The sequence below is a fragment of the Microcaecilia unicolor genome, chromosome 11, assembly GCF_901765095.1.
Source record: "Microcaecilia unicolor chromosome 11, aMicUni1.1, whole genome shotgun sequence".
Lineage (NCBI taxonomy): Eukaryota > Metazoa > Chordata > Amphibia > Gymnophiona > Siphonopidae > Microcaecilia > Microcaecilia unicolor.
The window spans coordinates 34,646,625-34,662,352 of record NC_044041.1 but is presented as its reverse complement, the minus strand read 5'-3'; the positions used below and the strand labels follow the sequence as shown (position 1 = coordinate 34,662,352).

The 15,728-nt window shown below is 45.3% G+C and overlaps 1 protein-coding gene across 1 annotated transcript in view; it reads left to right on the top strand.

The window, feature by feature from the left end:
- The window catches only part of CCDC63 (coiled-coil domain containing 63), a 56,721-nt gene that overhangs the window by 7,291 nt on the left and 33,702 nt on the right, over window positions 1–15,728 (top strand). The window contains exons 2-4 of the mRNA XM_030219488.1: window positions 6,330–6,519; window positions 10,841–10,960; window positions 12,845–13,026. Coding sequence (XP_030075348.1) covers window positions 6,330–6,519; window positions 10,841–10,960; window positions 12,845–13,026 — 492 coding nt within the window. The remainder of the gene's footprint in view (window positions 1–6,329; window positions 6,520–10,840; window positions 10,961–12,844; window positions 13,027–15,728) is intronic.

Sequence of the window (15,728 nt, the reverse complement as noted above, 5' to 3'; positions counted from 1 at the left end):
TGAAGTCCACTTCATTGCCCCCTAAGGTGCCCCACAGTTCTGCTGGGATGTTTGTGTGGCCAGTCTACTAAGTATGTTGGCTCCTCCTATATCTCAATGGCTTGATTTTGTGCATTTTTCACTTGGACATTGTTTTTTTTTAAATGGACAAAAAAGATAAACGTACAGAGCACAAAAGCATCTAGCAAGTGGCCATTTTCGGAAAAAAAAAAAAGTAGACATTTTGCTGTTTCAAAATTGGTTGTATTTGCTATTTGGAGTCTGGATGTTTTGAGCTAAATGCCCAAAGTCGGATTTAGATATTATATTGAAAATGCCCCTCCACGTAACTTTGTAAGTCTAAGGGCCCGATGCACAAAGCTTACTGTGCTTGCAATATTTGCTTTAGGTCAGTTGGAACCAATCTAAAGCATACGTTATTTAGAGTCTAATACACAAAGAGGTTCTGTGTGGCTTTAACCACTTGCCGTAACTGCTAGCGATAATCCAATGCAAATATATTACAATGAGCTCATTAGTATTAAAATGAGCATTCCATGCAATGCACAAAAAAGAGCACCTACATTTAAGAAGGAAAACTTTCCAGCAGGTATGGAGCTGTCATTGTGTGAGGGTGACTTCTGGGTGGAGCTTGCATTTTTTAATTGCAAAACTTGTCTAAGAGCAGAGAACAGCTTAGAGGGGCGGAGAAACAAGCAGACAGCCAATCAGCTGGAGAAAGCCCCTTTGATGTCAGCTGGGGGTGGGGGGGTGGGAGTGTCTTTCAGAAAGGAGAAGATTCCCAAGCACAATCATTGGGGCAGCCTGAGGGAAGGCATGAAAGCTGCAGGAGGAAAGTGCAGGAGGATGGTGGGGCCAGCATCAGAGCACTGCAGGGGAAAGGAGACAGGGGGACAGTGAAGTCAGCAAGTACTGCAGGGGAAAGGAAAGAGTACAGCAGCGAGATTCCTGGGATCGCACTGTGCAGAACACGGACATTTACCGAGAGACTGTTCTGCGCATGTGCTAGTTGCTTTTCTTACCGAGCTGCTTGCTGAATGTACATGAATCTCATTGGCATGCGGTTTTCTTTGAGCATTGCTCGCTATTTCAAAATCAGTAACTTCTACTGGATCTAAATGCACATGATTTTTAATGAGGACTATTGAACTTCAGGCCTTCAGTGTTTTGAAAATACACCTCCACGCCATCTACCTATCTGTCTAGATAGATAGATAGATAGATAGATATATAAAGAGAGAGAAAGAGACAGAGACATTTCCAGAAACCATTTCTGGATTTCCACTTGAAAATGCTGAGGCGGACACCAGAATAAGGCGGTTTCTTTTCTTTTGACTGAAGTATATTGGGAAAAGGCAATTTTCAACACCATTTACATGCATAAACACTGATTGCTCTCTGAAAATTTCCCATCCTCGATTTGGCTAAATCAGACATGGTGTTTCACAACACATTCACTTTAAGCTGCATTTAGAGGAGGCATTTCCTGGTTTAGGTGTAGGTTTGGGGAGGATAATAACACAAAGTAGACTGTGTTTTTTCAATTCTTTGATATTATTTTCCATTGAAAAAGTATCACTAGAAAAATGAAGTGCAAATGTAGGCAGCTACTTGGTCCTTGTGCCAGGTTTCAAAGTGAATGTATGTGTATTTTCTCTTTGCAAACTAGCGCAATGTCCATGAATAAACAATACCTATGTACTTTGTTCCAAAGTGAACAGTTTGAAAAGTGAATGCCTCATATGGTGTGAGGGAGTGAGTGGTACAAAGCAGGGTTTCCTTAGACCAGGAATTCCCGAACCTTTTCAGTTCACGGCACCCACTTCCGGCCACATGGGTCTCCGTGGCACCCCTCCTGTTACATGAGTCTCTGCACCTCCCCTAGGCCACATGGGTCTCCCTTTCCTTGCAGCCCCTTGTTCTCACACCAGCACACCTCTGCCTCCCTGCAGCCCCCTCCTCTCACACCAGCACACCGCTACCTTCCTTCCTGCAGCCCCCTCCTCTCACACCAGCACACCGCTACCTTCCTTCCTGCAGGTCCAGGATTGCTGCCGCTTCCTTCTCCTTCCCCCGCCGCAGCTGCAATGCTTGCAGCTTACATTTCGGGCCATCTGCAATTCACACAGGCACTCCGGGGCCTTCCCAGTCTGCCATGTCTGGCGTTCTCTGATGCAAGTTCCTGTTGCGAGGGCCGGACATGGCAGAGAGAAGTTCCTGCAGTGCCTATGTGAATCTCAGATGGCTTGAAAATGTAAGCTGCAAGCACTACAGTGGCGGCGGGGGAAGAAGCAGGAAGCGGCAGATGCCAGACCTGCAAGAGGAGAATGTAGGGAGCTAAGCGATGCAGCACCCCTGAGAGTTTGCTGCTGCGCACCAGGGGGCCGCAGCGCGCAGTTTGGGAACCGCTGCCTTAGACACACTCCCTCACTGGTGCAGTTCAGCCACCTTTCGGCAGGTGGCACTAGTCTGCCGAGGTGAAGGCTGTCTGACGCTGAATCAGAGAGGTGGGGCTCGGATTAGGCTGGAGCTAAAAGCCCTGAGGCTGAGTAGATCAGGGAGGCCCCGAGGCAGGAGGATTCCACTGCAAGCTGAACTATAGCACTTGAGGAGACAACCAGGGAAGTGGTGTGGCTCAGGCTTCATTGGTATCAGAGTTGTGTGGGAAGACTTGCAAGGTAGGAGACATCTTGAGTTACATTCAGAAAGTACTTGTTTTGATGTGAATCAGTGGCGTAGGCACAGGTGGGCCTGGGTGGGCCCTTAGGGCTCAGGCCCACCCAACAGTAGCACATGTTTAGCAGTAGCTGGTGCGGATCCCAAGTTCTGCTAGCTGAAGACTTCCCCCTGATGATAACAAAAACACTATTTTCCATGATACTGGCACCTGCGCATGCTCAGTTTTCAGTGCATGCCTGCTGCAGACTGCCAAGGTGGAAAGAAGCATTTTCCTACCAGCTGATATTTTTTTTGTGGGGGGAAAACACTTGGTACCCACCCACTTCTTGCCTAGGCCCACCCAAATCTGTTGTCAGGCTACGCCCCTGTGAATAGATAATGTGTTAGGCTAGGCTGGGAGCTAGCCCTAATTAGAGAATGGACGTGCTGGATGAAAGCCTGTGAAGTAACCGGGGGGGGGGGGGGGGGGGGGGCACATAGTGGTGTCAAATAATAAAGTATTTTCTTTTTTGCTTACAACCTTGACTGAGTCTGTGCCTGATCCAAGCCACACCCTTGACCTCATTACCACACATGGCAATATCTGAAAGGGGATCTTAGTAATCCCAAAAGACTGTCTTGAAACAAAGTCTACAGGCGAAAAAAAGAGTCACCACTGCCCAGGTGCTTTACTGGTTCAGTTTTCCGTAATTTACTCAGACATAAACGGCCCCGTTTTTAGACAGGTTGTAGAAGTAGGAATTAAGACATGCAGGTCAGCGCATGTCAAGTTTCACCAGTATTTTAGAACAGAATCTGCTGACGTAGAGCTTGTTCTGAAATCCAGGGACATGGAGGTTTATGCACTGGGTGCCTGCAGCATAAGCATCCATTTTTAGAAAAATAAACATGTATGGTATTGATGGGTTCAAAGCTGGCACATACCCAGTTACCATTGCAACCTTAGAAACATAACTGGGTGTTATCCTAAAATGATCACAGTGACTGGTTTCCCTTGCCACTTTGGCATTGGGGGTGGGGGGAGGACAAAAACCTCTGGGGTGTTAAGGGAGTAACCCCCCCCCCCCCAAGCCCTGCAGTGAAGTGCTGCTGAGTAGCAGCTGTTTCCTGAATCCTAAACATGCTTGGGAGCAGGTGTAACTCCCGATGTTGATCTTTTAGGACAAAGACATTTACCCCTAAACTCTATAAAAGTCACAAAAAATTGTGTGCGTAATTTAATTGATGAACAAGTTAGTTAGCACCAATAATTGGCTTGTTAACAAGCAATTGGCATTAATTAGATTTAATTAAAATATGTATACATAAATTTCATTTACGCATGAGTTCAAAAAGAGGGTGTAGAAATGGGAGGGTCATGGGTGGAACGGGGGTGTGCCTAAAATTTATGCAGGTAGTTATAGAATGATTGGGGGTATGCACCTAAATTAGGCGCAAAGATTTGCACCACTTTTCATTTGATGCAAGTGGCCACATCTAAAGTTAGGTGCGATTCCCAGGCGTAGGCACTGTCCTAAAAACAGTGCCTAACTTTAAGCATGGTTTCTAGACTAGCGCTCTTTGTGTGCCATATATAGAATTCACACTTTAGTCCCCCTTCTGAAATGGGGAGTAAACTTCTTTGAGCTTTCCATACCCTTATCCTGCCAACCACATGCCCAGATCATGTCCCCCTTGCCATTTCCATACACTTGGCAAAAATGGGGACTTAGATGCTTAAGCATGATAAATTTATTTAGATTTTGCTCACACCTTTTTCAGTAATAACTCATGGTGAGTTACATTCAGGTATTCTGGCTAGTTCTCTGTTGGGCTCACAATCTAAGTTTGTACCTGAGGTAATGGAGGGTTGAGTGACTTCCCAAGATCACAAGGAGCAGCAGTGGGATTTGAACTGGCCACCTCTGGATGGTAAGACCAGGGCTCTAATCACTTGGCCACTCCTCCACTTCATATTTAAGTGCCATTTATACACATGTAAAACACAAATAGGGTTTGTAAAATGAAGTCCAAAGCCTTGAACTCACTGGTATATCCTGTCCAGGCCCAGATCTAGACCTAGGCAACATAGGCAATTGCCTAAGGCACCAGTTAGAGTGACACGTACTCAAAGCTGGAAACTGGGTTTGTGAGCCCTTGGGCCACTGCCGAGGAGCAGCAGTGGCAGGCAAATCCACCCCACACCAGAAGCAAGGCAGAACAGACGTACCGGCAAATCCAGGCAAGGTCTCTAGGCAGTCAGCCAGCAAGCAAGCAGAAGACAGGTCCAGGCAATGGTTCAAAAAGGCAGGCGGCAAGCAAAGCAAAGTCCAGGTCCAGGCAAAGGTTCAAAAGGCAGGAAACCAGCAAAAGCAGAATCAGGTCCAGACAAAGTCTCTCAGGCAGAAGTGCACCAGCACCCACATACCAGGGCCTAAGATGCAATGCAAAGGCAACTGACTGCAGTCTCTAGGTGATTAATAAAGCCCATCCTGAGGTGCCAGCTGCAGCAACTCTGAGTAACAATGGAGGCTGTTCCCACAGGAGATCTCTAAGGACCAAATAAGGGCTTCCTTCCTGTCCTCGTTACTCCAAGATGGCTTCCTATGATATGATCTTTCCAAGATGGCTGTACCCCTTGAGCTATCCAAGATGGCTACGACTCTTGAGCCATCCAAGATGGCTGCCGCCATTGATCCAACCCAGATGACGGCGGCCAGAGATAGGAAACCGAAACAGATCTTCCCAAAGACAGAACTACTCCAGAAAGGATAGGCAGAAGCCAGCTCAGAAGCTGACCCCCAGAAATCAGGTAGAGGCTGTGAGGGGTCACGACCACAGACGTGACATAGAGTAACTCCACTGCTTGCTATGCTACACTGGCTACCAAGTAAGGCTAGACTATTTTTCAAAACTAGCACTCTAATATTCAAAATATTGTTCGGGATGTCCCCTGATTACATGCTAGACTAGACTTGATCGAACTATCACCAAGGAACGCATGTCCAGGAACTAGAGGTTACCTACTACTTCACCTACCCAAATGCAGAAACACAATCTACAAATCCATCTTTATGGCTGGATCTGGGTTCCAAATGGTGGAATTCAATACCCAAGACTACAAGAAGTATCATAAACTGTCTTCAGAAAAGAATTAGAAACTGATCTTTTCAAGACATTTTATGGTTAATCACACCTGTAACTGTTATCATAATGCTCCATAATGACTTGTAACTGTGTAATACAACACTGTAACTTGTCCTATTAGTTGTAAGCCACATTGAACCAAAACTTGCTTTTGGATAATTGTATGATGTAAGAATGAATAAATACGTTAAATAAATAAATAAACTAAGTACCCAGGTCAAAAAGGAGCCTTCTGCCACTTACTCTAGTGCTGTCTACTGATGTCACTTCAAAGAGGTACTGCCATCATGGCTCTCTGGCTCAACACCCCCATGTCTGCTTTCCAGTCATGGGGGGTGGGGGGAGGCCTAGCCATCCAATCTCCAAGAGATGATCTCTGCTCTCACCTTTCTGTCCTACCTGTGGATGCTGAAATCTTAAACCCAGTCCTGATCCTGCCCCAAAGTATGTGTCAAAGCTAAAACCATTTCTATTCTGGTTTTTCAGCATGATTTTTATTTTATTTTATATATTTTTTTTTACAGGGAGGAGCTGTCTCTCTTGCAACATGAGCATGATGAAATAACCCTAAACATCAATATTTTGAATTGCCCTCAAAATGTTCATCTAGACCAGAACAATGTTATAGATCTCAAAATCCTTCTACAGACCAAAGATGAGTGTGATTCTCTCATCAGGCAGGAGAGAGCCTTGATCAGCAAACTTGATTATGAGGTATGCAGATTTTGAGCAGAACCTTTCATACTATCTCCTGAAGTCCTTCAGGTTTCTTGGCCTGCTCTTAGTCATCGTAATTAGTAATTGTTCACAGTGGCCAACCCTATGTTTCAAGTTTTGGCAACAACTGCAGAGGCTGGTACTGTGGTAACCAACCTTTGCCATGATTCACTGCAGCAGTGAGACCAGCTTAAGGGAACTGCACTGAATAATTATCCACTTTTAACCCTATAATTGCAGTTCTACCTCTTTTCTCTTTTGTGCTGCTTTAGCAATTCTCCTGTGGAGAAAAAAACCCCCCAAACAATATGCAAGACTGAGGTCTCTGAAGAGTTGTGACTTAAGTATGTTTTGAAATCAGTATTATCAGTCTCCCAGACACATAATTATTCAAATAACTTTCTCAAACTTTATCCTCATAACATATCTACTGATGATAGACATATAAGCGTTACAATTTCTTGTGCGGGGATCTTCAGATATTTCAAAAGTTTCCTCGCCCCAAACTGTAAATGGTGTTCTTTACATCCTCATTGATCAACCCGTGAAACACTTTTATTCTTTTTTCTTTAAATTTTAAAAGACATTTGTATTCAATTAATTTTTCAAAAGATATTACTTAGCTTGGCTTAGCTTAAAGTATGTAGCAGCAGCGATTTTTCTTCCAGCTCAAACCTCTGCCAACATGGCCAGGTTTCGTTATACTTCGGCAGGGAAGAGGCTTGCATTTCTGTGTTCACTTCCGTGTCTCAGAAAAATGGCGAGGTCCCCATATGGTGGAAACTTTTGAAATCAGGGGCGTAGCCAGACAACCAATTTTGGGTGGGCCTGGGCCCAAGATGGGTGGGCAGTAGAACCTCGCCCCGTCCCACAGGTGATTTGGTCTCTCCTTCTCTCGCCTGCATGCCACATGGTCTCTCAAACCTCCCCCTCTCCTGTATACATTTTAAATAGCATATTTTCACCAGCAGTGAGCAGCAACTAATGCACACTGCTCATGTTGGCCCCACACCCTTCCCTCTGATGCAACTTCCTGTTTCCACCTAGGCAGAAATACATCAGAGGGAAAGGTGTGGGGCCGGTGCGAGCAGCATGTATGTCACTGCTCACTGCAGGCGAAGATCTGGTACTTACAAGGTATGCAGGAGGGACACTTGTTGGGAGTTTTCGGCTGGTGGGGCTTGGGGATCCCTGCCAGTCACATCATAGGTATGCTGCTACTGGGTGGGCCTGAACCCAAAGTGGGTGGGCCTGGGCCCACCCAAGCCCACCCTTGGCTACGCCACTGTTTGAAATATCTGAAGATCCCCGGACAAGAAATTGTAATGCTTATATGTCTATCATCAGTAGATATGTTATGAGGATAAAGGTTGAGAAAGTTATTTGAATAATTATGTGTCTGGGAGACTGATAATACTGATTTTGAAACACTCCCCACACTATAAGTTAAGGTCTACTTAATTGGATTGTTTAAGTATGTTTTGGGCATATGTAATAAACACTGGCATTTGAGCAGCTTTGATTTTGGGTGAGGGAGAAAGAAGGCTGAAGGGGAGAACAGGAGCATGGAAAGCCTGGGAAGAAGCATTTAAAAAAACAACATATAGGACTAGGTAGATTTATTAAAAAAACATGAATTCTCCCACTGTCCCCAGCATCTTCTTAAATGGATTTCTAAAATTTGGTAACTCAGTTGAGGATGGTATTTTATTTAGCTCAGCTAAAATAGGTTCAAGAGTCCCTCATGACAGACTGAGTCTTTTATCTGCCGGTCAGTGAATGGGCTCTGCATAAACCCATTATAATATTTACAGTGGCAAAGTACGCTGAGCACCCTTGATATACTCTGGCCGTCATGTGTCCAATTTATGCGCTACACTTTTCCGGGTAATTGTAACTTTACTAGTTTACCTGCACAGAATGCACTGATCAGCCACAGTTTTAATTCCAGAAACTGATTTAACATGGTCAAATCTATTTTACAATACTGGGTGGGGTCGGAGACTCCAGCTTTGGGGCATTGGAGGAATCAGATACACCAATTGATGGCATGGGAAGCTCGAGATGCGAAAGGCACTTTAAGACGCAAGAAACAGTTTTTGACAATTTGGGACCCTTATTTACAAATAATGAGCCCAAGAGGTAGGAGTTTCATTATTAACAATTTGTAAAACTCCTGGGGTAAAGTCCATAAGAGGTGAAGGAGGTTAAGATGCTCACACTCGAGACATTTGTAAGATGGCTGGGGAAGGGAGGGTGGGGAGGGGGCGTGGGGAATTGCTGTTCAGTATCTCAAGATAAGGGTTGGTTAAGGAGTGGGGGGAACAGGGGGAGGGAGCAAAAGTTTTGTGGAAACACTGTATTTTGATTCACTGATGGAGTTCTATGTCCTTTCTGGGGTAGATGGAGGGTATGCAGCATGTTCAATAACAGTGGAAGATACTGGAGTTTTCAGAGGGAAGGGGCAGTTACGTGTGTATTGGAACGGATTGATAAATATAATGTTAAAAGTGAGTTTTGGGGATTCCGATAACAAAAGGTTTACAATTAAAAGGAGGAGAGGGTGGGGGAGGGGGGGTTGTTTGGGGAGAAAAAGAAGAAAATGTTTTGATATATGTGGACGGATGGATAGTTGTCTGTTGTATTAGGAAGGTTAATCGTTGAACATTGTGTATCGATGTTTTATATAATACTTCAATAAAAAGATTTAAACATAACATGGTCAAATCCAATCTTTTAGTCAAATACCAAACAAAGGCAATTTAAGACTATTTATGCATTTACTGAGTTTCAGCTCTTATTTCCAGCTAGAAGTACCAAAAAAGGCAAGATGGATAAATGAATGAGCTGCCAAGATTTTTCTATCTAGGACCTCTCTGTGTAAAATAACTGGTATAATTTATTTATTTGTTGCATTTGTATCCCACATTTTCCCACCTATTTGCAGGCTCAATGTGGCTTACATAGTACCGTAGAGGCATTTGCCAGTTTGGTAAAGAAGCAAATACAGGTGATAATATGGTTGAGTAAAGAACATATGTTTCAGTTACAATCAGAATCAAGGAGAGGAGGGATTATTTAATGTTCGGTACAAGCTTTGGTTGTGATGTGTTGCAGGGTTCAGGCATTTAAGTTGGGTCGGCGGGGTATGCCTTTTTGAACAGGTAAGTCTTCAGTGATTCCCTAAAGTTTAGGTGGTGGTAGGTTGTCTTCACAGCTTTAGGCAGTGCGTTCCATAGTTGTGTGCTTGTATAGGAGAAGCTGGACGCATAGGTTGTTTTGTATTTAATTTTTTTGCAGTTCGGATAGTGGAGGTTTAGGTATGTTCGAGATGATCAATAAATCAATAAAGACAATAAATACAAAGTAACAGGGAGAAACTTGCATAACTTCATTCCTGTTTCTAGCATACAAGTTAACTAGGAATATGCCTTGGACCCCAAAAGTTTAGAGGACTCTATAGGGTGTTCATTAATCTGCTCCTGGTTTTTACCATTGTTGTGTAAGAAAACCTCAACCATCTGCCTGTAGCCAGAACTTAATGCCAGTCAGAATATCCCCCTGGTGATTATCTGCAACCCGTGGGTATGAGGACGGGCAGGGCATTGATGCATTGTCTTGCTCCTGATACTGGCATCCAGCATTGCCATCTTGTGCAGGATAGGATGCACTCATAATTTATGATGTCACACTGTCAGCGTCACCACTATGGGGCCCTTTACAAAGGCACGCTGAAAATGGCCTGCAGTAGTGTAGACGAGTGTTTTCGGTGTGGTTAGAATCATTTTTCAGCGCACCTGTAAAAAAATTGCCTTTTTAAACATTTTTGCCGAAAATGGACGTGTGACAAAATGAAAACTGCTGCGCGTTCATTTTGGGTCTGAGACCTTACTGCCAGCCGTTGACCTAGTGGTAAAGTATCACACGGTAACTGGGCAGTAATGACCTATGCGCATCAAGTGCCACTTGGCGCGTGTCCAATACGCGCGTCCAAAAAAAAAAATTATTTTTAGGATGCGCGTATCGGATGTGCACCAAAAATGAAATTACCACAAGAGCCACGTGGTAGCCGGGCGGTAACTCCATTTTGACATGCGTTGGCTGCACATAGACGCTTATGCAGCTTAGTAAAAGGGCCCCCACGTGGCATAATAAATTATGCATATAAACTGCCCAGGGCCCAATATAATTTTAATCTGGTTTTGCTTACATGTAGAACTTTCAGAAGAAAAAATGTCTTCAGATACAGAGCTGCTAAAAACAGGACTAGTTTGCTCGTTTCATGAAATAATAGTAGAATTAAAACTTTTTTTTTCAGATCAAAGAGATGAATGAAAAAATTTATCAAGAAAAATCTATACTAACAAAGATAAGAAGTCTCCAGCAAAACAAAAAATTTCAAAAGTGGATTCAGATGCTGGAGAATCGGTTAAATCTGGTAAGTATCAGGTCACAATATTCTCCAGTTAACATGAAACCTGCTGGATTCCTGTAGAAATGTAAGCACCCTCTTCATTTTGAGACAGAGGCGCTTGGCCTTAGTCCTTACGCTCCCAGCAAAGTCTGACTTTAAAGATGTCTGCCAAGAATATTCCTGAGGAACATTTGCATATATGGAGCAAAAAGAAACCAAAAAACAAACAACAAAAACAACAGCAACAACACCCTCCCCCACCACACACACAAATTCTGCTTACCCTGAAATCCAGGTCATAAACTACAGTTTCAGGGCATGGGCAGGGTAAATTTCAAAGCCATTTAAAAAATTGTCTGATACAAGGGCTTTTTGAAAATTGCCTACCCTCCACATTGCTAAAAGTAGGTATGGTGTTCCATAGTACTCATATTTTTATCTGCATTGTTCGGAGCTGCTCCTCCTGGGAATGGGGCTGGGGATAGGTTAGGAGAGGCAAAAACACACAAAGCTTTGTATTTTCATAGCTGTGTGCATTGTTTTCCTGGGAAAAGTAGCTGTAGAAAAAGCAAGTACGGAGGGCTGCAGGTATCTTTCCCCATTTGAAAACTGGTGCAAAGACTATGGGTAAAAGTATCTATGAGGGACAGCCTCACGGTAAGTGCTGTACATTACTATACTAGGGACTGGCAAATGTATATGTCCACTGGCCACCGATTTTTAATATAAAGAGTGGAATGCAGTGGCGGACTGACCATCGGGCAACCGGGCAGTGCCCGAGGGCCCAGAGTTGAGAGGGCCCAGTACCTCCTCCCCACATGACTGACGTCTCTCTCCCCTCCGTCCCCATGTCTGGCACTCCCCTTTTCTTTCTCTTGCTCTGTGTTGTACCTCAAATGAGGAGAGAGGGAGATGTTGGACCTATGGAAGGGAGGAAGGGAGGCAGAGATGTTGGACCTAGTTGTGGGGGAGGGGGCAGAGATAGTGGAGCTGTAGAGGGAAGGGACAAAGATGGTGCACCCAGGGGGAGGAAGATGGTGCACATGGGGGAGGGAGAAAGAACAGGAGGGAGAGATGCTGCATTGTTGGGGGGGGGAAGAAAGATTTTGTATCTGGAGAGGAAAGAGGATAGATGTTGGATCCAGGGGAATGGAGGGAGCGAGGGAGAGATGTGGGACTGAATGGGTGGGGCCTATGACTAGGGTTACCATATTTGGTCCCCTTAAAAAGAGGTCACATGCCCTGCCCCGGCCACACCCGCCCCACCCCGTCACACCCACCCCGCCCCTGTCATGTATCGCCGCCGAGAGTTGAAGCGGCCTCACAAGACTCTCAAAAAGAGGACATGTCCGGGTAAAACCGGACATATGGTAACCCTACCTATGACCCTTATTGCCCAGGGGCCCAGATCCCTGTCCGTCCACCCCTGGTGGAGTGAAGAAGTAGCCTAATGGTTCAAGCAGTGGGCTGAGAACCAGGGAAGCCCAGTTCAAATTCCGCTCCTTGTGATTTTGGACAAGTCACTTAGCCTTCCATTATCTTAAGTACAAAAACATATGGGGCAATTCTATAAATTGTTGGCGTCACAATGGGGCAAACAGTGCCAATTCTGTAACGGCTTTTGGGTGTACCTAAGCCATTAGAGAATACTAGCACAAAGCCACTTTGGTGTGTCAAACGTTAGGTGCACCAAGTCATGACATGTCAATGGCTGGTGTAAGTGGGTACGCCTAAGTGTGCCATGCAATGCATACAACTGATTGTATTGGGCCCTCAGTATGGGCCTTAAAGTGACTGACTGGGTTAGGAACTGGTCAGTGTCATATTAATTCAAGGTGCATGTGTTGCGTACACACCCTGTGTCAGTAGCACGGTTGAATCTTTTTGTGTTGTCAAACACTTTCACAGGCAACAACAAATTTTGACAAAACCATGTACAAGAATGCCAAACTTAGAGAAGAAATCAGTAATCTACGCTTTGAAAGAGGAATATTTAATAGCTTTTATCAGAAATTTATTAAAGAACTATCTCAACAGAAGGTTTTAATGAACAAGGTTGTCAACGAGTCACTGGAAGCCCAAGATGAACGGTATGTTTTAACATAATAACAAAGTAAATGTGCACATATGTTAGATTTTTTTTTTTGTTTGTCTTTTTTAAATTTATTTGTTATTAGTTTTCTACCATGCAGCCATCATTCTGATATCACAATCCATCACATAATGGAAACAAGACAATAACCCCAATGCCCCAAGAACCCCTCAACTCCCTCCCCCTCCTTCAAGTTGAACAGTCCATCCTAGCCTTCAATATCATAACCTTCCCCCATTGTATAAATGTATATGCCTGGAATAGGCTTCCTGAGCCATTACATCTAGCTCCATCCCTGGCTGCCTTCAAATCCGGGCTAAAGGCCTACCTGTTTGATGCTGCTTTCAACTCCTGACTTGTAACTTTTATCTTATCCTTATGTGTCCTGTCTGTCCTTCCCTTATCCTTTTTGGTCCTGTCTGTTTGTCCTGATTTAGATTGTAAGCTCTTTTGGGCAGGGACTGTCTTCTTCATGATCAATTGTAAAGCGCTGCGTACGACTGGTAGCGCTATAGAAGTGATTTATAGTAGTAGCAGCTATGCACCTGGGAGCAATTTGTGAAGTCCACTGCAGTGCCCCCTAGGGTGCCCGGTTGGTGTCCTGTCAGTTGGGCCAGTGCACTACGAATGCTGGCTCCTCCCACGACCAAAGGGCTTGGATTTGGTCGTTTTTGAGATGGGCGTCCTCGGTTTCCATTATGGCCGAAAACCGGGGACGACTATCTCTAAGGTCGACCATTTCAACATTTAGGTCGACCATCTTGGGTGTCCACGCCGTATTATTGAAATGAAAGATGGACGCCCATCTTGTTTCGATAATACGGGTTTGCCCGCCCCTTCGTGTTCGATTATGCCCCTCCAAAGGATGCTGCCACTTCCCTTTAAGGATACTCCCTTACAGTGTCAGAGCCACCTTAAAACCCATAGTCCCCCCAAGGGGGGAGTGACATGGGAGGGGAGGAGCCAGGAGAGCAAGGTCCAGGAAGTATAAAAGCCCCGGGGCACAACTAAGTTAAGGAGGCCCAGAGAGAAGCAGTGACACCCAACTGTATTTGCCTCCACCACCTACATGTGAACTGCAGCTGCTACAGTCAGGTAGTCCAAGTTTAGTTTGGAACCTTGTCACTTAGGCTTTTGACCCAAGTAACTGCTAGAGACTATATTGGTAACTCTGGAGAACCAGGCCCAGAGAAGAGCAAAGTATACTGCCATGTTGAGAGACAGTAATGTACCCTGTGTCCCTGCAGGAGCAGGCACTGGAAAACCTGGAGCGTAGCCAGACCTGTTATTTTGGGTAGGCCCCAAGTTAACCCGGATGGGCCCTTCCCATCCCCACCCCTGTCCATACATACAGTTTTTTTGTTAAACTTTCCCTCTGCCCCTGCGATCGTCATGCTTCTCTTCTCCCCCCCTGCTCAGCATCTGCTCCTCTTCCCCCCCCCCCCCCGCCAGCTGGCCTCCATTCCTCTCTTCCCCCCCCTGGCATCAATTCCTCTCTTTCCTTCCCCCCTCCGCCTGCCGGCATCTGCTCCTCTCTCCCTCCCTGATCTACCTCCAAGCCGTCGCCAGCAGCGACTCCTGTAAGCAGCCTGCGCCAGCCCTGCAGGCTTCCCTCTACCACGTTCATGCCAGTGAAGAAATAGGAAATTATGTCATTGAGGGTGGGACATGGTAGAGGGAAGTCTGCAAAGCTGGCGCAGGTTGAATACAGGAATCGCTGCCGGTGATAGCTCAAAGGTAGATGGGGTTGGGGTGGGGAATTTAGAGAGAGACGGGCAGCTGCCACGAGGGCAGAGAGAGAGGCGTGAGGCACCACCAATGAGGTGCTTTGGGGGCCACTAGACTGGGTGGGCCTGAGGCAAGATTTGGTGAGCCTGTGCCCACCCAAGCCTACCCGTATCTATGCCACTAACCTGGATATGTCTAAAGAACATTTTTCTGTTTATTTTCTCTCCCCTGCCTGTGATTAGACACAATCTCTACCTGATACTTATAATACATTGTACTTCCTTTTTACGTGCACCTCATGTGTGGCTCCAGTTTGTCCTGGCTCCAGGCCCAACTTTGCTCATGTTACCACATACATGTTCACACTTAAATGGCTTTAATTTTTCATGTTCTTCTATATGCAATAGTGTCAAACTCTAATGATATAAGAACTTCCAATCTACAATTTAATCCTGTTTCCAACATTAATAAAGGAAAAGTTTTAATTATAGGTTAAAAAAAAAAAAGGATCTCAGACAACACTATATGATAAAACTGTCACATCCACTGCGTGGTTACTTTATGTATATCATGAGTCCAAAAAAACTTCTGTTTTCTTATTTTTATTTATATATTATGTTATCTTAAGACTTAATCCAGGGGCGGACCGAGGGTGGTCTGGGTCCCCTGTCCGGCTGCTGCCTGACCCTCCCCCCCTACTGCCATAGCCAATGCACTTGCTGCCCTGGTCCTATCTGAGGGGTCCTGGCAGTCTGGTGGCCTCTGCAGGGGGGCATGTTCTTTCCTGCCCGGCCTGCTGGTGGCGGAGACTTCCTGCGGTAGTTCTGCAGGGCGTCTCGGTCGGCTGCCATTTTTAAAATACGGTGGTGCCGGGTGAGGGGGAATAGCCGCAGCCCAGCGGGCCAGGCAGGAAAGAACATGTTCCCCCTCGCTGAGGCCACTAGATCACCAGTGGTGCGCTGGACATCCGTG